This window comes from Cervus canadensis, chromosome 8 (genome assembly GCF_019320065.1).
Source record: "Cervus canadensis isolate Bull #8, Minnesota chromosome 8, ASM1932006v1, whole genome shotgun sequence".
NCBI classification, from domain to species: Eukaryota; Metazoa; Chordata; class Mammalia; order Artiodactyla; family Cervidae; genus Cervus; species Cervus canadensis.
The window spans coordinates 34,804,909-34,828,849 of NC_057393.1; the positions used below are offsets into that span (position 1 = coordinate 34,804,909).

At 40.4% G+C, this 23,941-nt stretch overlaps 1 protein-coding gene across 6 annotated transcripts in view; it reads right to left on the reverse strand.

The window, feature by feature from the left end:
• Positions 1 to 23,941, reverse strand: part of PLCE1 (phospholipase C epsilon 1) — a 360,038-nt gene that overhangs the window by 54,446 nt on the left and 281,651 nt on the right. For 4 of the 6 annotated variants that reach the window (XM_043475945.1, XM_043475943.1, XM_043475948.1 and 1 more), the window contains 9 exons: positions 21,979 to 22,654; positions 13,884 to 14,051; positions 12,156 to 12,273; positions 11,377 to 11,533; positions 7,333 to 7,458; positions 7,104 to 7,240; positions 4,757 to 4,995; positions 2,948 to 3,009; positions 2,064 to 2,229 (listed from right to left, as the gene is read on the reverse strand). In XM_043475945.1, the coding sequence (XP_043331880.1) occupies positions 2,064 to 2,229; positions 2,948 to 3,009; positions 4,757 to 4,995; positions 7,104 to 7,240; positions 7,333 to 7,458; positions 11,377 to 11,533; positions 12,156 to 12,273; positions 13,884 to 14,051; positions 21,979 to 22,654 (1,849 nt within the window). The remainder of the gene's footprint in view (positions 1 to 2,063; positions 2,230 to 2,947; positions 3,010 to 4,756; positions 4,996 to 7,103; positions 7,241 to 7,332; positions 7,459 to 11,376; positions 11,534 to 12,155; positions 12,274 to 13,883; positions 14,052 to 21,978; positions 22,655 to 23,941) is intronic. The other 2 variants (XM_043475947.1, XM_043475946.1) reach the window with 1 other exon arrangement.

The following is a 23,941-nucleotide window of genomic DNA, read 5'->3' on the forward strand; positions in this document are numbered from 1 at the left end:
ATATTCAAAAGGGTCAACCAAGATAAGAGGTGTATGTATCTGTGAATGAACCAACTCTCTGCTTTAAGAATCCACACACCTATTTCCATGTAACAGCAATACAGTAACTGGGGGCTAGTGGCCACTACAGTTGCTACAACATAACTTAGATAGTTGAATCCCCGTTAATGCTTTTATATGAGATACTTGCTAGATTCTTCCCATTGCACACCATAGAGAACCCAGTTTTCCTAGGCAACCTCTCATCCCACAGGGAACTGATTCTGTGGTAAAGAATCCTAAGGCCCTCAGCATTTTTCAGCATCAGAGTATCTAGGGGTGAGTTGCTTTGGGCTGAAACTGTTGTGTAACATGACAGCTGAGACGTGAGGCTCTCCGCAGTGAGCCACACTGGGAAAAACGTTCACTGACCGGCAGCAGACCAGATGGCTTTCAGCATGAAAAGACTAAAGGTCTGTATTAAAGTCCACATAACTTTAAAGGTTCCACATACCGCTAGAATAGGAGAACCAGGGCTGGAAATTCCAGGTGAGAAGAGGGCTTTCTCTCACTTCTCAATGACCCATAAGTAACGAATGTTAGGAGGTAATTGGAGGAGTTGAAGGACAGCAGAGTGGTAAGAAATGAAATAAAAGGGAGCCTCACATTTAAGGTTTAATCACATCCATGAATCTATTTGAGGAGTTTCTGTGCTTTATTCAAAGACTTGGGGTGTAATGTTAAGGAGTTTAAAAAGAAAATGTCCCTGAAAAAAAAATTAAAAAAGAAAACCTCCCTGATGTCAAATAGGTAAGTGTAGTAGGAATTAAAGCTAGGACACCAGTCCCTGCTTATTTTCCTGGAATAAACACACACACACACACACACATATTTCATTTCTTTCCCTTAGAACAATAGATTTGAAACTTCTTTTAACCTTGGAATTCTCAGTGCAAACAGAGGGTCAATATAGAAAACACATAAAAGAGCAAATCTTCAGCTGCAGTGGAAGCAGGGCACGGGACCCTCCAATATCAGCTATTCTGTGTCAGCAGCTGAGGTCCCTTGACAGACACTTATTTTGAAAATCGTCACTCTAAGAACACATCTTCATTTCATAATAAAAACCCTTTAAATTTTAGAGTTTAAAAGACATACTCCATACCCAATAAGCTTTGGGACAGAAGTTTAACCCATGCTTTGAGAAATATCTAGAGTAATCTGAGGAAAAAAGGAAGCTCAAGTGTGCTGTGTTTATGTATACAATACAGTAATAATTTTTACACTTGGACCCCTTCCCCCAACACACAGACATGGACACTCACACACACACACACACACACACACACACAGGACCTAGCTAGATCCTCCCACAATTAACTGGTCTTGTGGGAGTACAGAAAACAGGGAGCATAGACAAAGGTATTGAAGAAAATACAATAGAAGCAACAGCCATACAGATAATTGAGAGCTGGATGTTTAGGCAAATAGGATGTGCTTTTTCTAGTCCAGAGACCCTTCTGAGTTTTCAAGAACGTTCCCATCAATTTAAGTGTGTAAGGATAGTGCCTACATTTTGTAGATTTTTTTTTTTTTGGTAAGTTGGTTGTCATAATGATGGATTAATTTTCTAACAAATTGCAAAACAAAATAAACAATATTCTGGGAATAACTTCATAAACAGTTGCATTTTCTCCTATGCTTTCCCACTACAATATATTGATTTATTTAGCATCTAGGCAAGCGATTAGATAGTTTTCTCATGGGAAAATCTAATTTTAGTAGGAGTAGGTCAAACTAACCAAGATCTAAAAGCTATGAGTCTCAAACTACTACTTATTTATTTATTTATTTTTGCCTAGAATAAAGGTTAAGTATAGATGGGGGATGGGGAGCGGAATGGAAAGAAAAGAAGCAAAGAAAACAGCCGTATATATTGGTAGCTTCCCACACATCATATTTCTTCACATTTCACAATTAACAGCATATAAGCTCATCAAAGGAGCCTGGGGTCAACTTTCTGTGACCAGGGGTTATGTAAATAAGGTTAATGAAAACCACATTCCCAGTGAAATTCTCGGTACCTGGCTGTAGAGTTCTACTGAGGATTCTCCTTTGAGCTGATGGCCCGTGAGGTAGGTATTGTGTGAAGATTCAATGTAATAGTAGGAGAGGGGCAGCTGCATTTCTTTAACGTTCTCCTGTGACTCATCATTTTTTGAGGCAAAATTATCTTTATCCATTAGAAACCTAGGGGAAACAATTTTCTCAGTCTTGTATAGGAAAACTACACACTCTCTTTTCTGAAGTATACTTGACTTAAAATATTATATCAGTTTCAGGTATGCATGCTAAGTTGCTTCAGGTGTGTCCAACTCTGTGCGACCCCATGGCTGCCAGGCTTGTGTGCCCATGGGATTCTCCAGGCAAGAATACTAGAGTGGGTTGCTGTGCCCTCCTCCAGGGGATATTCCCAGCCCAGGGGTTGAACCCACGTCTCTTACATCTCCTGCATTGGTAGGCAGATTCTTTACCACTAGCACCACCTGGGAAGCCCAGTTTCAAGTATACAACATAGTGATTCAGTATTTTTATAGATTATACTTCATAAAGCTATTATAACACATTGGCTATATTCCTTGTATTATACATTAATCCTGTATTTATCATATGTATCATTTGTATCTTTTAATCCCCTTCCCCTATCTTTTTCAAAAAATTATTTTATTTTTTGGGCTGCACCACACGGCAGAACTAAGGTTCCCCGACCAGGGATTGAACCTGTGCCCCCTGTGTTGGAAATGTAGAGTCTCAACCCCTTGACCACTGGGGAAGTCCCCCTTCCCCTATCTTGTCCCTCTCCCAAGTCCTCTCTCCACTAGTAACAGCTAGTTTGTTCTCTGTATCTATGAGTCTATTTGAGAAATATACATGCTTAAATGATGGGCAAAAATATTTTAAAAGTTACCTTGCAAATCCTTCAAATGACATTAGGCCTTGATGACACATACTAATGCTAGGCTCGAACTTCTGCAAGGGATACAAAAGGAGTGTTATTTAGGTAAAGGAAACTAAAGGGAAAAAAACCACCACATCATTTTTTAAAACTGTTCTGTTTTCATCAGGAAATATCTAAACCAAATATTTGGACTAATTTAGTTATGGAGTGTTAAAATGTAGTTTTTAGTCCAAAAGAAAACATTTATTATGTGTGAGTTTATTATAGGAAGCATATTTATTTAAGAGGAAAAAAAAAGGAGAAAAGAATAAAGCTGATTTATATGGAAACAAACAGTATCAGTTTATCCAGGTGAAGACGGGAATCAGAATAGCAGCTACTACAGAGTTGGTGGGAGGTGAAATGTGAAGGTCCACTCAGGACAGTGGTCACACTCCATCATATCTTAGTGCACACTCAATCATGTGATCATAATCTTACATTTTTAGCATCGCCAGTGATCAAGTCCAGTTGCTGGCCAGCTAATCCACTGATTCCTAATCAATTGACAAGGGAGGCTAAAAGCCTAGACTAATTCTGTTGCATGTGGCGCAGCCACAGTGAACCATCTGGCCCCCTCTCTCCTCTCACCCCCTAGAGGAAGCCATGACCACCTCCTCTGGGTTACAGTGACAGCTTCCTTCCCAGTTTCTCTGGCCTTCACTCCTTCCCCAGCAGAGTTTACACTCCAGTGGGGCCAGAGTGACCTCTTAGAAACTTAAATCATTTCAAAAATTTCCAATAGCTTCTCACCTCCCATGGACTCCTTACCATGGCCTAAGATGCCTGGATGGTTTGGCCCTTGCCCACCTGTCTGAAATCAAGTCTGCTATGGTCCCTCTGGCTTTTGTTATTCCTCACAAACTCCAAGCTGGCTTCTTCTTGCTACTCTCTGTCTGGAAAGCTCTCTCCTTAGACCCTCACAAGGCTTAATCATTCAGGACTCAAGCCAAGTGTCAGCTCGCTCGAGTGGCCTTGGCCTACTCCTCTCAACCTTCCATTCCCTTACTCTGCTCAGGTTTTTTTCAGAGCCCATTATTACCTGAAATTACATGATATCTTTATTCATTTATAGTTTGCCTCACCCACTAGAATGTAAACTGCTATGAAGGTCAGAACTTGATCTTAAATACTATATTTCCAGGCCCAGAGTAGAAGCTGATAAACATTTGTCAGACAATCAAAATAGCTGATGACCTAACTACCAATTCCATTGCATGTGCTGGAACAACAAAAAACAATCATGTACTGATTCCTTACAGTAGCCACTGGGTAAAAGTGACTTGGTGTTTAGTCACTAAGTTGTATCTGACTATTGCAATGCCATGGAGTGTAGCCCGCCAGGCTTTTCTATCCGTGGGATTTCCCAGGCAAGAAAACTGCAGTGGGTTACCATTTCCTTCTCCAGAGAATCTTCCCAAATCAGGGATCAAATCTGAGTCTCCTGCACTGGCAGGCGGATTCTTTACCGCTGAGCCACCAGGGAAGCACCAATGGACAGAGGAGCCTGGTGGGCTGTATAGTCCATGGGATCGAAAAAGAGTCGGACATGACTTAGCAACTAAACAACAGCAAAAGAAAAAGGTTTAGGACCTATGTTAACTGTATGTTAAATAAGAACACTCACATATTTGTTTTTTTTTTTTAAATAAACTTCTATTTCTCCTCCAGACTTTAAAGGCATTGGAAGGAAGTATTAAAAGAGTAAACGTTCAGCAGAAAATAATCAGAATAGGTAGAAGCTTAACACATGTCCTTGCACACAAAAAAGATACAAACCTGGATGATGCTGAGGATTTCATCATAAGTATAGTGTTCTCCTTGGCAATTCACTAGGAAGTCATTGAGCTGGAGGATGCCGACTCCAAACACACCCAGAGATGTGCTCTCCACTCCGGTGCCATTTGTTACAATACTTGCAGCAGCAATGGCATCAGATATCTGCCTCTGGTTGTCGGACAGCTGCTGTTTACTCTTGATGAATAACCCCAAATCTGAGACATTTCTGGTCAACAAATCTGAAACAGAACCATCCAACAGAACATGGACGGGCTAGCCAGCATCTTTCATAAAGCCCATTTTTGGAGATAATGATGTTGTGGAAATATTAAGCAGTAGTAACTCTTCACTAATCTGTCTAAACATGCTATCAAGCTCAGTGCTTCTTCCTGACTTCACATAGTTGAAGGAATAAAAAAACGAATTAGTGAATAAATAAAAGAAATGAAGAGAGCTAGGTCAATGATCCTAAAAGCTCATAAACTTCAGTATCAGATGCAAACTCATGTAAATTCAGTTGGGGATTTTAGGCTGAACTCAGACTTTGGTTTTTGAGAATAACCACTTCTATGACTGAGCACACATGGAAGACGTACCCTTAAGATTACAGTTTTTTTGTACTTTAAAAGTGTAACTGTAAACATTTGTGTGCAGGTGCCTGTGTGAACATATGTTTTCAACTTATTTGGGTAAATACCAAGGAGTAGAGTTGCAGGATTATATGGTAAGAGTACATTCTATTTTGTAAGAAACAGCCAAATTCTCTTCTGAGCTGGCTGTACTGTTTCACACTGCCAGGAGCAATGCCCTAGTTGCTCCACATGTGCACCCTCTTTGGTATGGCCGGTCATTTTCATTCTAACCACCATGAAGAACAGGGTGGCAGTTTCTTGCAGAGCTAAATACAGGCTCACCATAGGATCCAGCAACTCCATTCCTAGGTGTTTACCCAAGTGAGTTAGAAACTGATGTCCACAAAAAAACCTGCATACCAAATATTTATAGCAGTTTTCTACATAATTGCTAAAACTCAGGAGCAACCAAGATGTCTTTCAATAGGTGAATGGGCAAGCATACACATAACAAAATATTGCTCAGCAATATAAAGAAATGAGCTGTCAAACCATGAGAAGACATCAAGGAACCTTAAACACATATTACCCAGTGAAAGGAGCTAGTTTGAAAAGGCTACATACATACTATATGATCCCAACTACATGACATTCTGGGAAAAGCAAAGCTATGGAGACAGGAAAAAGATCAGTATTTTCCAGAGGTTCAGAGGAGAGTGGGAGAGTGACAAGACGGAGCATAGCAGGTCTTTAGGACAGTGGAACTATTTATGCTGTATACTATTGTAATGGCAAATACATGATCATTATACTTCTGTGAAAACCCATAGAAAACACAGACAGCGAACATTAATGTAAATTATGGACTTCAAATATATCAATATTGGCTCAACTGTAACAAATATACCACACTAATGCAAAAAATTACTAAGGGGGAAACTGTATGTATTGGGGGAGAGCATACAGGAACTCTCTGTACTCTCTGCTCATTTTTCTGTAAACTTAACTATCCTTAAAAAATAGTCTACTATTTTTTTTGAAAACTATAACTACTTGACAAATCTACAGTTATGTACATTTATAACTGAATGGCTATAAGGTTGAAAAAGGTTAGTATTCTTAAGGACAATATGTTTTTAAATAAGTAAAAAAGAAAATGCAGGAAAGAGGACTATGTTAATTTTGTTTTTTGCTTTTTAGAAAGGTTTATGGTTTCCAGCAAGAACAGAAGAGAAAAATAATAGGCCTAAAATACGTGGGTGGTGATGGTAATGGTGGTGGCAATGAATGGGATCAAGGAACTCTGGTTTATGTATTAGGAAGAATGTCCTAAATGTTCAGGCAGGAGTACTTTGCTGAGGTCAGGCAAGACCCTCCTGTCAAAGGGCAGACCGCTCCCAACGCTGGGTGCAGCACCCACCCACCTGAAGGTAGGGAAGAAATGCATTTCCCAACTGGGACATGCCACAGACTTCGTGGACATTTGGCAATAAGTGGGAAAGGATTTTTAGTTATCACAATGACTGGAAGGCTCTACTGGTTAAATATATCCTGGACTCTAAGGACAGACCCATACAATGATGAATTTCCTAGTCCAAAATGCGAATAATACCATCCCCCTGACACTCCCATTAGAGAAATGATTCTCTAAGCATTTCACCATGCTCCTGGAGGCAGTGTGCCATGTGGGACAGGCTGAAGGTTTGCATGACTGGGTCTCTAACTATTTTTAGGTAGAAAGGTCTCAAAGGGAAATATCAAATTGTCACACAAACCTAGGTCAGGCTGAAGACCGCTGACATTTTCATCAATGGTCAGGTTGGTATAGAGGGGGGCTGCCTCAGAGCCAGCTCGGTCACAGGGTACGGCATAGATGTCAAAGAGGTCCTTCAGGTCCTTGCGGCTCCTCACACTGGGCACAGGGTGGAGAACACCTCATCTTTAGCTCCGTTTTAACAAGGGAAGGGTAAGAGAAGGGAAGGCTGAGAAGAAAGCCGGCCATACCTGAATGATTTAAACAGCTCAACAAATTCCACAAAACTCATGCTGCTGTCTGAAACCATGAAGCTCTGAAAGCCCTGCATCCCTCCTTTGATCTTCCCTGGCCAGCAGCTGCTGCTGTTCCAAGCACTGCAACAAAGACACGGCCTTGATGGGCAGAACTGGGACCGGTTCTGTCACTCTGCCCTAAGAGACGTTCTGGGATTAGCAACATGAACAGAAAGATGGACTGCAAGCCACTGAAGTTTAGGCTCTTTTCTTTCTAAGCATTGCTTTAATTATTACATCTTTTCATTTCTCTCCAAATTCATCTATATTGCATCAGAGGAAATAAAACATTATATATTGAAACCACTTCATGTTTACAGCCTATTTAATAAGGGCACAAAGCTGAGTTAATATTCCTCTACAAATCAAAACAGGTCTTTGAAATCACAGGTCAATGAGAGGAAAAAAAACCCCATAAATTCAGTGGTTTTGAAGAAAAGTCATTTCAAAAAAGAGCCCCACATTGTGCAATTATAACTTATGGAAAATTATTCATGTGCTTTCATATATTTTAAATCATAGAAACACATTTAAGAAGAAAATCTTGAATGTATCAATGTCTTCCCTTTCTTCTTTCTTTACCAGTTTTTAGATGAAAACAAGGAAGGGTTTTTAATGCTAATGGAAAATGTGAGTCACAAAAATATGAAGGGTGGAAAGAAGCCAACTCTTGCCTAGAATTATATTTGCACCTGCCAAGGCTGTATCTATGTAATATAAAAATATCAGTCATCTGGGTCAAAAATTCAGTCTAGCTCTTTCACAATATTTTTTTATTTCCTATGCTGGTTCCTTAAGAGGAGAGTATGAGAAATGTTTTGGCTGGTTTTTGGTCAAATCAATTAGTAGGATCTTTCTTTTTTTTTTTCATTTTTGTTTTTGTGTTTAATTTTTCATTTTTAAAATATTTCAAATATATAAGAAAATAGAGAGAATATTGTAATGAATAGCTAGCTTGTTCTTGATCCTTTCAACAGTGTTTATTTATGGAAAATTATTTTGTGTTGACATCTGAAGGTCACCTCCATTAATGGAAGAGTATTACAAATGGATAGATTTATGGTATTATACTTTGTAGGCCTGGATTGTTGATTCCAAGTATGGTGTGGGAAACAGAGCGTAGATCTTGAAGAAGAGGACAAAGGTCTGATAACAAAGTGGTTTTTCATTTGAATTTAAACATGTATGTTTCATGCCTTCCTTCCTCTGGTTCCCTGACCAGCCACTGTCTATAGGCACCCAACTCCCTCTTACTTTAGGAACCTCTATTCTTCTACTCGGTTCCTTCCTAGGGCTCAATTTTGCTTTCTTCTTGAAGAGTATTCAGGCTGACTTCTCTTCTCCTGCCTTGTCTTCTCTTACTGGCCCCCTGTCCTCATATGGCGGGGTCCTCGGATTTTGCATCTGGCATGGTAGTCTCTCTATTTTTACCTTTTTGAAAATATTTTCCTTGTTTACTTTGTCTTTCCTTTTCCTGCTTATGAGTGATGGAAATAAAGGGAAAGGCCACTTAATTGTACTTATGTGGCCGTTTTATTTTCCCAGGGTATTGTTTCAGTTCAGTTAGACAGTTCAGTCGCTCAGTAGTGTCCAACTCTTTGCGACCCCATGAATTGTAGCACGCCAGGCCTCCCTGTCCACCACCAACAACTCCCAGAGTTTACTCAAACTCATGCCCATCGAGTCAGTGATGCCATCCAGCCATATCACCCTCTGTCATCCCCTTCTCCTCCTGCCCCCAATCCCTCCCAGCATCAGGGTCTTTTCCAATGAGTCAACTCTTCACATGAGGTGGCCAAAGTACTGGAGTTTCAGCTTCAGCATCAGTCCTTCCAATGAACACCCAGGACTGATCCCCTTTAGGATAGACTGGTTGGATCTCCTTGCAGTCCAAGGGACTCTCAAGAGTCTTCCCCAACACCACAGCTCAAAAGCATCAATTCTTCGGTGCTCAGCTTTCTTCAGAGTCCAACTCTCACATCCATACATGACCACTGGAAAAACCATAGCCTTGACTAGACAGATCTTTGTTGGCAGAGTAATGTCTCTGCTTTTTAATATGCTATCTATCTAGGTTGATCATAACTTTCCTTCCAAGGAGTAAGCAGCTTTTAATTTCATCTGCAGTGATTTTGGAGCCCCCAAAAATAAAGTCTGACACTGTTTCCACTGTTTCCCCATCTATTTGCCATGAAGTCATGGGACCAGATGCCATGATGTTAGTTTTCTGAATGTTGAGCTTTAAGCCAACTTTTTCACTCTCCTCCTTTACTTTCATCAAGAGACTGTTTAGGCTGAAATATAATGCAAAGAATTCTGATTCTTTGTAGCTTTAATTTTGTTACAAACCTACAAACCTTGCAAAAGTGGTAAAAAGAATTTCTAGGTACCTGTGATCCAGTTAAGCCAAATGCAGAAATTATGTACATTATTCACACTATGAAAGGATGCTTCCCTCTAAAAGAGGATTTACTGTAGGGTTTTTATCTATAGCAAGCTTCCAAGAGAGAGAGAAAGAGAGAGGTACAGAGAGAGAGACACCCAGAGAGACAGACAGAGACACAGAGACAAGGAAAGAGAAAAACAGACATGAGGAGGAGGGAGATGCGGGGAGGAAGAGAAGGAGAGAAGAGGGCGGGTGATGCATGTGTGTTAAGTGTGTGTGTGTAGAAATGTTTCTAAACCAGTACCTATACAGACCCATATCCTCCTCCCACTTCTCTGACGAAGTAATAGAATGTCTGCTTTTTTTTTTTATCATGGTTCTGTCTGGAATCTCAACATTTCTTAAACTTTAAGAGAGTTTAAGAAATGGGGTTGAGAGAGATGGTATGGCATTCTGATTCCTCTGAAAGACTTTCATTTTAATATATTTTTTTAAGAGGGTAGCTGTTGTTTCAAATCTTTAATTGGCATGGACCTTAAAAAATTATTTACAGTAATACCAGCTTTAGGATTATATCTAAACCTCTCCAACTGGCTGTAAGACATTCATTTCTCCAGACATGTACATCTTATACATGAGAAGAGTATTAAATATATTTCACCCATTAGCAAAGGATCAAGTTGCTTACATGAAAACATTTATCCTTCATTTAGAGCAGTGCTATCCAGTAGAACTTTCTGCAATGATAGAAATGTTCTTTATCTGCACTGTTGAGTACATACAGTAGCCACCAGCCAGTGGTAGCTCTGCAATACTTTTAATGTGGCTAGTGTGACTGAGGAACTGAATTTGAAATTTTATTTTAATTAAATTTGAATTTAAATAGCCAGTTAACTTTTTTTGTTTGTTTTCTTGTGGCTGCTGTGCTGTGCTAAGTAGTTTCAGTCCTGTCTGAGTCTTTGTGACCCCATGGACTGCAGCCCGCCAGGCTCCTCTGTCCATGAGATTCTCCAGGCAAGAATACTGGAGTGGGTTGCTGTACCCTCCTCCAGGGGATATTCTTGACCTAGGGATCCTGTGACTCCCATGTTGTAGGCAGATTCTTTATTGCTGCGTCACTGGGGGAGTCCTTTCCTGTGACTAGTGGCTGCTAGACCAGACAATGCAGATTTAGAGACTGACCGCTCAGGTTTCGTTACTGTTACTGGCCTTTGAAGGATTGGTTTGTCAAAAAAATTAGAAGCCATTATAGTAATGTGGCTCAGATGGTAAAGAGTCTGCCAGCAAAGCAGAAGACCTGGGTTCATTCCCTGGGTTGGGAAGACCCCCTGAAGAAGGAAATGGCAACCCACTCCAGTATTCTTGCCTGGAGAATTCCATGGACAGAGGAGCCTCACGGGCAGTCTATGGGGTCGCAAAGTAGTGTGAATGGTAGTAATGTGAGAAAGTAGGAAAATGCAGTCAAGAAAACTAATAGCTTTTAAAATTTTGGGGTTTTCAGTTTTAAAGTGATTGTTAGAGACCATCTTTTGACAGAGCACTAAAAGAGGATGCCCTTCTACACAACCCGAATGGTGTAAAGGGTCCTTCTTTTTATCATGTTAAGGCCCCACCTGGTCGGGCTCTTGTTGGAAGCAGGCAGCACAGGGGAGGACACTGGCCTGATGGGAGATGATGTCCCGGCAGCCAAGGTAGGGGGCCCAGTCGTGGTCAAGGAGTGGGCTCTTCTGGAAGGGAGAGGGTTGGGAGGGTTCATGATGGCATTTGCCTCTGTGAGAGTGGAAGACAGAAAAAAGACAATGACTCTGATTAAACTTTCCCTCACAAATCAGATAGAAAAGATGTTTCTGAATGTCTGAGGAAATCAATCTATATAGGCAATTATAAGAAGCATTATATGTATATGTATAAGCATATATGTATAAGAAGCATTAAAATATTCTGGTGAGTTCTCAATCCTGGCTACACATCAGAATCATCTGGGGAACTTAAACAGTGCATAGATATCCTGGAGTTACACAGAGTCTGAATCGGTTGGGCTGGGGTGTAGCTAGAGCATGCAGAGAGTCTTTAAAAAGCTCTAATATCCAGCCAGGAGGTAAGAATCACTGATCTAATCCAGTGATTTGATTGTACCTTTCAAATCTAATATTCCTTGTCAATAATGGCAAGTTAACTAGTTAGTATTTTCTTCTAAATGCAACTTACATCTGCAAACTTGTGTTTGCAGAAATACCTCTTGGGTTCCATCATCCAGTTAAAAACAAAGGTAAGTATATTTAATAAGATAAAGAGTTTAGTTAAGAAGACCTGTGATACTTATATCTCAATTTAAAACCAAATGCACGTTTTCCCATTTAAAAAACCCTTAGATGTGAAGATGCTGCTTTACCTGATTCTTCTTGTTCATTGACATCTTGAGGATCAGAACCACTCCGGCTCCGACTCTCTTTGTGTGTTTTGGCCTTGCGGGTGGCCATCTCGTCATCCGTCACCTCTCCACTCTCACCCTGGGAACAGAAAACTCACCATGCTTATCCTTCCCATCTCTGCTTAGCTCAGGTGGGTCCCTATTTTTTCACTGATCCACCATCAGTACCACCTCCCCCTGGTGAAACCAGTAAAGACCTATGTGAAGGCTGACCAAGTGCTCCCTTGTTCTGTTTATCCCACGTGTTCTTCATGATAATGCAGTACTCCTTGGGGGAAAGGGTGACAAGAGAAGGCATAAGATCCCTGGAGTCTGTGCAGAGACAGAATTATGAAGCAGATAAAGTTCAACCTAGGCATCAACAGCCTCCCAAGTGCAAAGAGTGGAACTTCTTCCATTTAACCATGAAGAAAATGTATCACACTATAGTGATAATATAAATAATGTAATATATAATATAGAGTGATACATACATACATATATATATATATATATATATATATATATCATGCTAAAAAACAAAACACAGAATTTACCATCTTAACCATTTTTAATGCTTCCCTTGTGACTCAGATGGTAAAGAAGCTGCCTGCAATGTGGGAGACCTGGGTTCAATCCCTCAGTCGGGAAGATCCCCTGGAGAAGGAACTGGCAACCCACTCCAGTATTCTTGCCTGGAGAATCCCATGGACAGAAGAGTCTGGCAGGCTACAGTCCATGGGGTAGCAAAGAGTCAGACACAACTGAGCAACTAACACACACATGACCATTTTTAAGTGTACCATAGAGAAAGTAGTGCTAACTATTTGTATTTTGTTGTGCAAGGTATTTCTAGAACTTTTTCACTTTTGCAAAACTGATACTCTATACTCATTAAACAACTCCCCCTTTCCCCTTCACCTTAGTCCCCGCAACCACCATTCTATTTTCTAAGAGTTGGACCACTTTAGGTATCTCATACCTGTAACTGGAATCAAGCAGTATTTGTCCTTTTGTGACTGACTTATTTCACTTAGGATAATGTCCTTAAGGTCATCTGCATTGTAGCACATGACAGGATTTCCCTCTTTTTATCCCCATTGTATGTACATGTTACCTTTTCTTTATCCTTCATTGGTGGATGGACACTTGATTCTCTTGTTAATATATTTTAAATTGAGTTCTAGCCTTTTGACCCTCCAAAACCTTCCTAATATGATCCTTGTTCCTTACTATCCTTTCTTTGCCCACCACAGAGCCCATGCTCCAATCTGAAGCCTGAATCCAGGGCCCCCTGTGCCAGAGAGGCGGTCCCCTGCATTGTCTGCCTGGTAAATCCCATCTGTCCTTTAAGACCCACCTCTCACCTTCTCTGTGGAGCCATCCCTGCCTGACTCCCAGTCTTCTATTTCCCTTCTCTCTACCCCACAGCACTTTGCAGACAGCGTGACAGGGACTCTTCCTTAGATCTCACTGTGTTTGTTAGCATCTCTGTGTCCCTCTATGGACCCTGACTTTTTGCTGGTGGTGACTCAGTTCCTAGTACTGGGCTTGGCATCCAGTGGGCACTTGGTAAGCTCTTGTATTTTATTTGTTTTACATCTCACCCTGTCCCCAATCCAAATGACCTAACATAGTTTATGGTTATGTAGATTATACAGTGGTCCCAGATGATTGGGTTGGATGCTTAATAAACAAGTAACACCCTACCCTCATAAGGATTTTCTTCTTTTTCTTGGCGTTGCTTATACTTAAGGTGTTGGGCTTCTCAGCGCTCTTTGCTGATGTCCCAGGGCTGGGGTTTCGAGTACTCCATCGTCTGCCACCAAACAGCTCCACAGCTTGAGCCAAAGTTGGGCCTTCATATCGTCCATCCTCCTGTAAAAGAGACACATTCTGAACCCATAAGGGAAGAATGAGTAAAGGGGGAGTAAATGTATCAAAGGCTTTCCGGAAATTCCCAGAGGCAGAGGAGCACAGGCTGTCACCAAAGAAGAATGATCTGGCCACCCAAGTGGCTCTAACTGTCCGGACTCTCTGTTGGGGATTTCATCAAGTCCTATGTGGTCCTGGTCAAATCCAGCTGAGTTCCAGTGTTGTGCTTTAATACAGCCACGTTCAATTGGGATTAACAAAAAGTTTCCCTTTCCACTTTCAGAAGTTATGTTTCAGCATTATCACTGCAGGCAAATTCATTAAGATGTACTTTGTAAATCTGGGCTTTGAAGGACTTGGAGGGTGTATATGTGTGTATGACTCTATTGAAGTAAAATCAAGTTCTATTTGTTATTTCATCACTCTAGCTATATTTTCACCTAGCTTGATGCTTGGGACAGTCTGACTTGGAGTCAGAGTAGGTGGAGTACATGAAATTCATTTTGAAGGGCTTTGGGGGCACCTCAAGTAGTTGAGCTGCCATCTTCTTCAGTGACTGACATCCAAGGACAGAGAGCCCAGGGGACTCAGAACACCATGCATATTATGATGCCTTGAGCAGTGAAAACATCCTCAGTGGGTACATGATGGTTTACAATAACTGCTTCTTGTAAGGCAGTTCTATGTAATATGCACTGAGTATCAGAAGGGATAGAGTAATTAAACAGTGTTCAACAATTCTCCTTGTAAGTCAGGAAAGTTAATGAAACTACAAAAAGTCACATGAATTAAAGACAATATTGATATTTCACAAATCGTAGAAAAAGCACCTTTTAAATCTATTTCTATTTACTATCTTTACTTTCTACAAGCTTTTAAGGTTAGTCCTCCTTTGCAAATGCAAAGATGTGCTTATAAATAGATTTTAGCTTTGTTGTAGATAATATGCAAATAATAAAGCGACTTTGTGCACAAACGTGTGTGCATGTGAGTGTGTTTGCGCCTTCATGTCTGTGCTTGTTCCTAATGTTCAATGACTATCTGATTTGATGACTTGAGTTGTGACCTCCTACTTCCTGAATCCCATTACGGATCCCAGGATGCTTAGTGAATTGGCTACTTGGTGATCTTTTGAATAATGTGTGACGAAACCTTTTGGTGACCTTCTGTCCTGAATATCTGTGATTTATGCCTGTCTGTGGGTCATTTTTCTTTTTTTTTTTTTTGTCTTTTTTTTTTTCTTTTAATTTTTATTTTTTTGGTCATACATTGATATGAATCAGCCATAGATTTACACGTATTCCCCATCCCGATCCCCCCTCCCACCTCCCTCTCCACCCGATTCCTCTGGGTCTTCCCAGTGCGGGTCATTTTTCTTTTCTTTAACCATACCCAAGTTTACTTTATCTCTTGTCACTGGATACAGTCTTGGGTCTATCAGTCAATGGGGAACATCCTCCCTTGACCAATGGTTGGTATAGGACCCAAATAAGCCAATCAAAGTCACCATCCCTGACATGTACACACTACTATATTTAAAATGAATAATAATCAACAAGGTCCTACAGTACAGCTCAATGTTATGAGGCAGCCTGAATGGGAGGGGAATTTGGGGGAGGATGGATACATGTATACATATGGCTGAGTCCCTTTGCTATTCACCTGAAACTGTCACAACACTGGTTGCTAATTGGCTATATCCCAATACAAAATAAAAAGTTAAAAAAACCTCCACCCCTGGAAAATGAATCTTGAATGGAGTGATACAAAGAATGAAAATGGCTGGAGATGATTCCACCTGGTGCAGATCTGCTGGAGAGAGTCCCTGCTAACAAGTCACCAAACTGACTGCAAAGTGACACAACTTCATAAGCTGATTTTTAACTACCTTATTGCATAACATACTCTGATTACAAAAAAATTCTGTAAAATTTTATCTATGGGTTTTAACTAATACATCTTTAAACATTAAACCTAATGCTTAAACAGAGTAGACCACTTCATTAAAATTTAAAAGCTCTTCTCTGCAAAAGACATGGTCAAGAAAGTTAGAAGACAAGCCACAGGCTGGGAGGAAATATTTGAGAAGAAATGTCTGATAAAGGTCTGTTATCCAAAATGTACAAAAAAAATTTAAAACTCAACAATAAGAAAACAAACGACTCAATCAAAAAATAGGTCAAAGAATTTGATAGACACCTCACCAAAGAATATAAGCAGATGGCAAATAAGCATATGAAAAGATGTTCCACGTCATATGTCATCAGAGAAATGTGAAATAAGACAATGAGGTACAACTGCACACCTATTAGAATGGCCAAAATTGAGAACACTGACAACACCAAATGCTGGTGAGGATGCAGAGCAATAGGGACTCTCATTTGCCACTGGTGCGAATGAAAAATGTTACAGCCATGTTAGAAGGCAGTTTCTTACAAAACTAAACACACTTTTACTGTATGATTCAGCAATCACACTCCTTGATATTTACCCAAATGAGTTGGAAACTTGTATCTATACCAAAACCTGAACATGGATACTTACACTTGCTTCATTCATAATTGCCAAAACTTGGAAGCAACCAAGAAATCCTTTAGTAGGTGAATGAATGAATAAACTGTGGTTCACTAAGACAATCAAACTTCACTCAGTAATAAAAAGAAATGAACTATCGAGCCACAAGCAGACATGGGGGAAAACTTAAATGCATATGACTAAGTGAAAGAAACTGATCTGAGAAGGCTACATATTCTATGATTCCCACTATATAACATCTGGAAAAGGCAAAACTATGGAGACAATAAGAAGATCAGTGGTTGCAGGGGCTAGGAGAGAGTGGGATGGAGTGGGAGCAAGATGAACAGGCAGAGCACACAGGATATTTAGGGCAGCAAAAATGCTCCATATGGTATTGTAGTGAGGGATATATGTCAGTATATTATATTTGTACAAGCCCATAGAATGTACAGCACCAAGAGTGAACTCTAAGGTAAACTACGGACTTTGGGAAATTACGACATGTTAACGTAGGTTCATCCTTTGTAAAAGGATGTCTAGTCAAAGCTATGGTTTTTCCAGTAGTCATGTATGGATGTGCGAGTTGGACTATAAAGAAAGCTGAGCACCAAAGAATTGATGCTTCTGAACTGTGGTGTTGGAGAAGACTCTTGAGAGTCCCGTGGACTGCAAGGAGATCCAACCAGTCAATCCTAAAGGAAATCAGTCCTGAATATCCACTGGAAGGACTGATGCTAAAGCTTTGGCCACCTGATGTGAAGAACTGACTCCTTGGAAAAGACCCTGATGCTGGGAAAGATTGAAAGTGGGAGGAGAAAGGGATAACAGAGGATGAGATGGTTGGATGGCATCACTGACTCAATGGACATGAGTTTGACTAAGCTCCGGGAGTTAGTGATGGACAGGGAGGCCTGGCATGCTGCAGTCCATGGGGTCGTAAAGAGTCGGATACAACTGAGTGACTGAACTGAACTGAACTGATCCTTTGTAAAAAATGTATCATACTTGTTAGTGATGTTGATAACGGGGGAGCCATGTATGTGTGGGGACAGGAGGTTTATGGGAAATCTCTGTACTTTCCTTTCAATTTTATAATAAACCTAAAAATGCTCTAAAAAATAAAATCTTTAATAAAATTTAATAGACCCATTACCATGTACATATAAAAGAATCAGCCTCTACTGCTTTGGTTTTCATAAATTCAGAACATCCTAACATGGGCCAAGCTTTACTATTAATGGAAATATTTTAGGCCTGTAAAAGGCAGGATGCCTTTGTTTAATCTTTAAAGGAGACTTTCTGGGAACTAAAATGTACTTTGAATCTTCCTTTTGTTTTACACAAAACAATAAACTTGTTTGGGATGGATGAAAGATGTACCTTCTATTTTAAATTTGGGCTATAGCAAGTGAAGGTACATTCTCAGTTTTAGAAAATGGTTCATGTGAACACTGAGAATTAGGAAATTGACTCCTTAAAAAGTATGCATGTACTTTTGGGACTTCCCTGGTGGTCCATTGGTTAAGACTCCACACTCCCATTGCGGGGTGCCTGGGTTCAGTCCCTGGTCAGGGAACTAGATCCCACATGCTGTAACTAAGAGTTTGCAAGCCACAATGAAAAGATCCTGCATCCCAAGACTAAGGATCCAGCATGCAGCAACAAAGGTCTAAGATCCTGAGTGCCACAACTAAGACCCATGGAGCTAAATAAATACATATTTTTTTAAAAATTCATGTACTTTTAACTTGGCATATCTTTGCATATGATATCTTAAAGACTTAAAACAATCTAACTCTTTAAATAGATGCCCCACTTTTTTCCTTGGAGATAGCCAGAATCTGTTTCTGTTGCTTACAAAGAAGTTTACTGATAATCCTGTGTATAACCTCCTCAGCTTCCCAGAAATCTTTCCAAATATATGAGTTCTTAAGCCCTGCCCATAACTTTGAGCCAAAGCTCATGATACCAACCTTTCTTCCACATCCCATATCAAATTTCTGCACAGTTTGCTTTTTAAAAATTTCTTGTATCCCTAGGCTTTGTTACAAATATCACTATTGGGAATTCCCTGGTGGTCTAGGGGTTAAGAATCTGTCTTTCAATGCAGAGGACTCGGGTTCAAGCCCAGGGAACTAAGATCCCACATGCCTTGGGGGAACAAAGTCCATGCCACAACTACTGAGCTTACAGGCTCCAGAGCTCATGCTTGGAAACATGAGAAGCCCATGCACTGCAACAAAGACTCAGAGCAGAGACCCCCCCCAAAACCAAACAAACAAAAACAGAAGTCACTATTTTTTCTTGTCTTTTGCTTTATCTCTTACTACTATTTTCATTAGCTTAGTTTATATTCACTAGCACTAAAATACTTGTACTTGAAAGTAACACTGCAAACATTTATCACAGAAGAGGACTCGGATGTTAGGAAGATTATTTTCTATATAAGCTCTTCCTAAATTGGGGATAAAGAAATATTCTTATATGGCTGTTAGAGGAAGTTTGGAAGAAATCAAGATCTTTCATACGTTTCTTTAGTTTGTAGATACGTTTAAAAATTTCTTTTGTACTTTGGGACTTCTCAGAGTTTTTTTTTTTTTTTAAATTAATTAATTAATTTATTTATTTATTTTTGTCATACATTGCTAAGCTGTATTATAAATCACCAAGGGGGCATTTAGAATGATACCTATTTGACCTTTTGTTCTCCAAGTGCCAAATTAGCATCTTTTTAATATCCCGTGATACAATTTGGGAACTGGTCTATATGATGGAAAAATGAGTAGTCCATTGACCTTTTTCACTTAAAAAAAAAAAGGAAGAAAGAAATCTTGAGTGTCTAAGACTGTTGTCTGTCTTAGGCAGCTTGTGTAGTATGTTGTTTTGAGGATGAATGCCATCTATGTTTTCAGAAGTGACTGAGGTATATGGAGGCTTTTTGCCCTTACACTGTGACAGCTTGGTTCCTCACAGGGGTGGAAGGATGGGGGTGGAGAGAAAGGGAGGGATATAGCTGTGGTTATAACTGCGTAAGACCAAGTCAACTCCAAGTCACTTCCTCTGTCTCAGCTCCAGCAGCACCTTTTCTCATCCATTGTCTGTGGTCTCATCTGGTGCCCCCTCAGCATAAACTGAACGTTGCCAGGGTAAATGAGAAACTTGGTGCTGTGTGTTAGTTGCTCGGTTGTATCCGACTCTTTGCGACCCCATGGACTATAGCCCCCTGGGCTCCTGTACTGGAGTGGGTAGCCATGCCCTTCTCCAGTGGATCTTCCTGACCCAGGGATCCAACTCGGGTCTCCTGCATTGCAGGCAGATTCTTTACCATCTGAGCCACAGTACAGTACTGTGAACTTAGTAATGAGAAACTAAGCAGACTTTACATGTTAATTCAGTTACTTTGTAAGACTGGGAAGGAAACACATGGAGCAAATAAACCACATAGGTTTTGTGACAGTGACTGTAATTGAGCCCAAAGACTTTGGTTCATGACCAGACTGAATGCATTTTCATGACTGTAGAAGGCTGAGGAATGACTGTAATTGAAAACCAATACTCATAATAGCTCCTGGAGACCTTCCTTCCAAGCAGCCGGCACCACTGAGAGCTTCCTGTGCAGTAGACAGGAAGCAAGCATTTTGGTTTCCATTTTATTTCAAAAAATATTTATTTATTTGGCTGTGCCAGGTCTTAGTTGCATCATGTGGGATCTTTAGTTGTGGAATGTGGGATCTAGTTCTGTGACCAGGGATAGAACCTGGGCCCCCTGTATTGGGGGAGCAAGGCATCTTAGCCACTGGACCACCAGAGAGGTCCCTTGGTTTCCATTTTAGATGAGTTAACTAAAACTGGCTTTGTGCAGTGCAGCATAATCATGTATATAGGCCTAAGTGCTTATTAATTAATTGAGTTCTTCAGGATATGATCTCTACTCATTAAGTACTGTATGGATGTGGGGAAAGGGGAAAGAAGGGGTTTTACACATGTGACTCTACTAACATTCCAGAGCAGAAAATGTTTTAAATTGTCAGAAACATGTTAGAACTATGAAAAGTACACGAAAATCAATCCTTTGAGTAATTTAAGTCACAGTGGTATTTGTTCTGTGACACTACAAAAGATAATTCGTCCCCCATAACATAGAAAAGGGTTTCCCTTGTGGCTCAGCTAGTAAAGAATCTGTCTGCAATGTGGGAGACCTAGGTTCAGTCCCTGGGCTGGGAAGATCCCCTGGAGAAGGGAAGGGCTACCCACTCCAGTATTCTAGGCTAGAGAATTCCATGGACTGTATAGTCCATGGGGTCTCAAAGAGTCGGACACAACTGAGCTACTTTCACTTACTCAAGACACAAAAACATAGCAAAGAAAAACTGAATACTCTACAACTCATTTGACAATCCCACCAATAGTGTCACCTTGTAGTGGGGTTTATGACTCAATTTCCAAGCAATCTCTGCCCTCCTTCCTCCATAAGCATGTGGCTCTAGCTACACTGTGTCTCTTCTCACCATCTCATCCAACCCAGTGCTGGTGTACCTTTGGCTGGAGGGTCAAAGTACCTGATACGTGTGTGTGTGCTCAGTTGCTCAGCCATGTCTGACTTTTTGTGACCCCATGGATTGTATAGCACGCCAGGTTCCTTTGTCCATGAAATTTTCCAGGCGAATACAGGAGTGGGTTGCCATTTCCTTCTCCGGGGATCTTCCCAACCCAGGGATCCTGATACTTCAGGGTTAACAAAAAAATCACTCAGTTTAAGCTGCCTCCTAAGGGCTGTTGCCACTACAAATGAGGTTTGGAAAAACTCTAGTTGTGACTATCTCACATTTGGGAATGTTTCTTTTAAGCTTACAAGTTCTACAGTTTGGCAGCAATACACAGTAAATTAAAGAACTCTCTGAGAGTCATGGAGCACATTAGAAGATGAAATAGGATTTCGGTTTCCAAAGTGAAGATTTCCAACACATCAGCTAGTCCCTAATTAGCATAAAAGCATTCAGATTACAATGCTTTCTATTTTCACTTTAAGTGAAAATGCTTATATTAACTTGTTTCTTTCCAGATGTGTGAAGTCACTATTTTCATACAAAATAATAATAGGACCTACTTTGAGCCAGACACTATGCTTTATACATATGAATTTACATTATGGCTTTACACATATTAACTCAGTTAAGCCTCACAGTCACCCTTTGGACAATATGAATAATATCATTATTTTTCTCACTTTATAGATAAGAAACTAAGGCACAGAGAGGTTAAGTAAAAGCTGTTCAACATCACTCAGGCAGACAGTTGTCAGAGCTGGGAAAATGAACCTTGGTGGTCTAGTTGTCCAGTGTGTTTTTACAAGATAAATCTGGAGAATTATACTACCAAGGAGACAGGGAAGGCTGCATCCCTTTCCCCTTACCTGGTAGAGGCTGACGTACTGTTTCCGCAGCCACTGCTGTCTTTGGTCAGGGAACTTCCTCATCTTCCTCACAGCTCTAGTGAGCTCCAACAATCCACTGAAGAGCATTTTAGCTGTGTGCTTTGGTGCCACAAAGTGCAATAATCTATTGTCCGTGGTCTGCAGCCCGTAGAGCAGTGTCACACCAGTCTCTGAGAGAGACATGTTACTCAATTTGTTCTGAACACACACAGTGTGTATATCAATGTTAGGGTGTCCCATGTACACAGCCTTTGCTGCAAACAGATCCAAGATCCCCTCCACCAGGCCACTTAATCCAGCATTGCCCAGTAACGGGAATTTGCCAGGCTCAGACGTGTTACTGAGCACACCAAGTTTTGCTTTAGCACTGGCTGGGGAAGCAGTGGTGGGTTTTATCCAGGTCAAGGTGCTATTGTCAGGCTGAAGCTGGAGGAAGCAGCGGGCAGAGAGGTGCGTGTCCTGATCATAGTGGATGACTGTGGCCCCCTGCAACAGGAACTGGTGCACATCAGCTTGGATGGACAGCACGTACCATGGGATGAGCTCTGTCCCATGGTCAAAGGCTTTCTGTGGCTCTTCCGATCCATGAGAGTCCCATTCTTTGGGCTGCTCAAAGATGTCATTTTCGGAATCCAACAAATCTCCAATTATAAACCTGATAGAAAGAATTACAAATTTGATCTGTCTTATAATCAGAAGTAAGGACAACAAAAATCTTTCACTGACACTGGCATCATTTTTCATTCCATTATAAATTCAAATTAGCATAGGAAACATAAAATGCTACAAGTCAGAGTGATTTTGTATAGCGGTATTATAAAACCTTATATTTAACAACATGTCTGACCATAGGCTTTGAGGCCCCATGGACTGTAGCCCGCAGGCTCCTGTCCATGGAGTTTTCCAAGCAGGAGTACTGGAGCAGGTTGAATAAAGGAACTACTATATTATTGTATTTTTAATGTAAACAACAATTTTCATTATTAGTCTTTCCTCTTGTGTTAAATACATACATTTTTGCAATTAATATGACCTATTTGCAAAGTAAGTTTTATTATTATTTTTAAAATTTTTTTAAACTGGAGGATAATTGTTTTATAATATTGTGTTGGCTCCTGCAATATATCAACATGAATCAGCCACAAGTATACATATTTTTTTAATCTATGGGGGAACTGAGGTTCAGGAGGGGTGAGTAACTGGCTCCAGGTTACCCAGCTCAGAAGAGACCTACCCAAGGCAGGAATTTGGTCTGCCTGACTCTCTTTCTTCTATTTGGCTACTTTGGTAGGAATGTGCCTAAGAGAGACTCATTCTCTTCAAAGCATGAGAAACTGTTCCTAAGGTCAAGGCTTTTCACTGCTTGATCCACAGAAATCACTAGCAAAGGGGTGGGTAAAATTGAGGAATTGGTCCATACATCCCTAGGAAGGGATATTCCCATCACCTTGAGACACTTGGGCAGCTGACAGCCTCTTGGCAAGGTCTGAGAAGCGGCCTTGGGCTTCTCAGACTCTCGGTCTAGATCCTGGTCCCTAAGCAAGATTCCACTCCTGCTTTCAAACAGGAAAATGTTCTTCTTCCATGCCTCACATAAACAGATATTCTTAAGAAAGAAAAGAAATCCACAAGAAATCTCACAAATCTGATGAGCAGAAGATCCTTTTCAAATAATCCACACTGGAAACACTGGAAACCACCCAAACGTCCAGCAACAATCAAATATATAAATAAAATTTGATGTATTCATATAACACCAGCCTGCACAGCCACGAAAGTAAACATGCAATGGTTAACCACCTGCAACAACACAGACAAATCTTAAGCAGGACATACAGACATACATATTGCGTGATTACATTAATGTAAATTTCAAAAAAGGAAAAATTATACTATATTGTTTAGAGAAGCATAAAGTGGTAAAATTATAAAGAAAAACAGA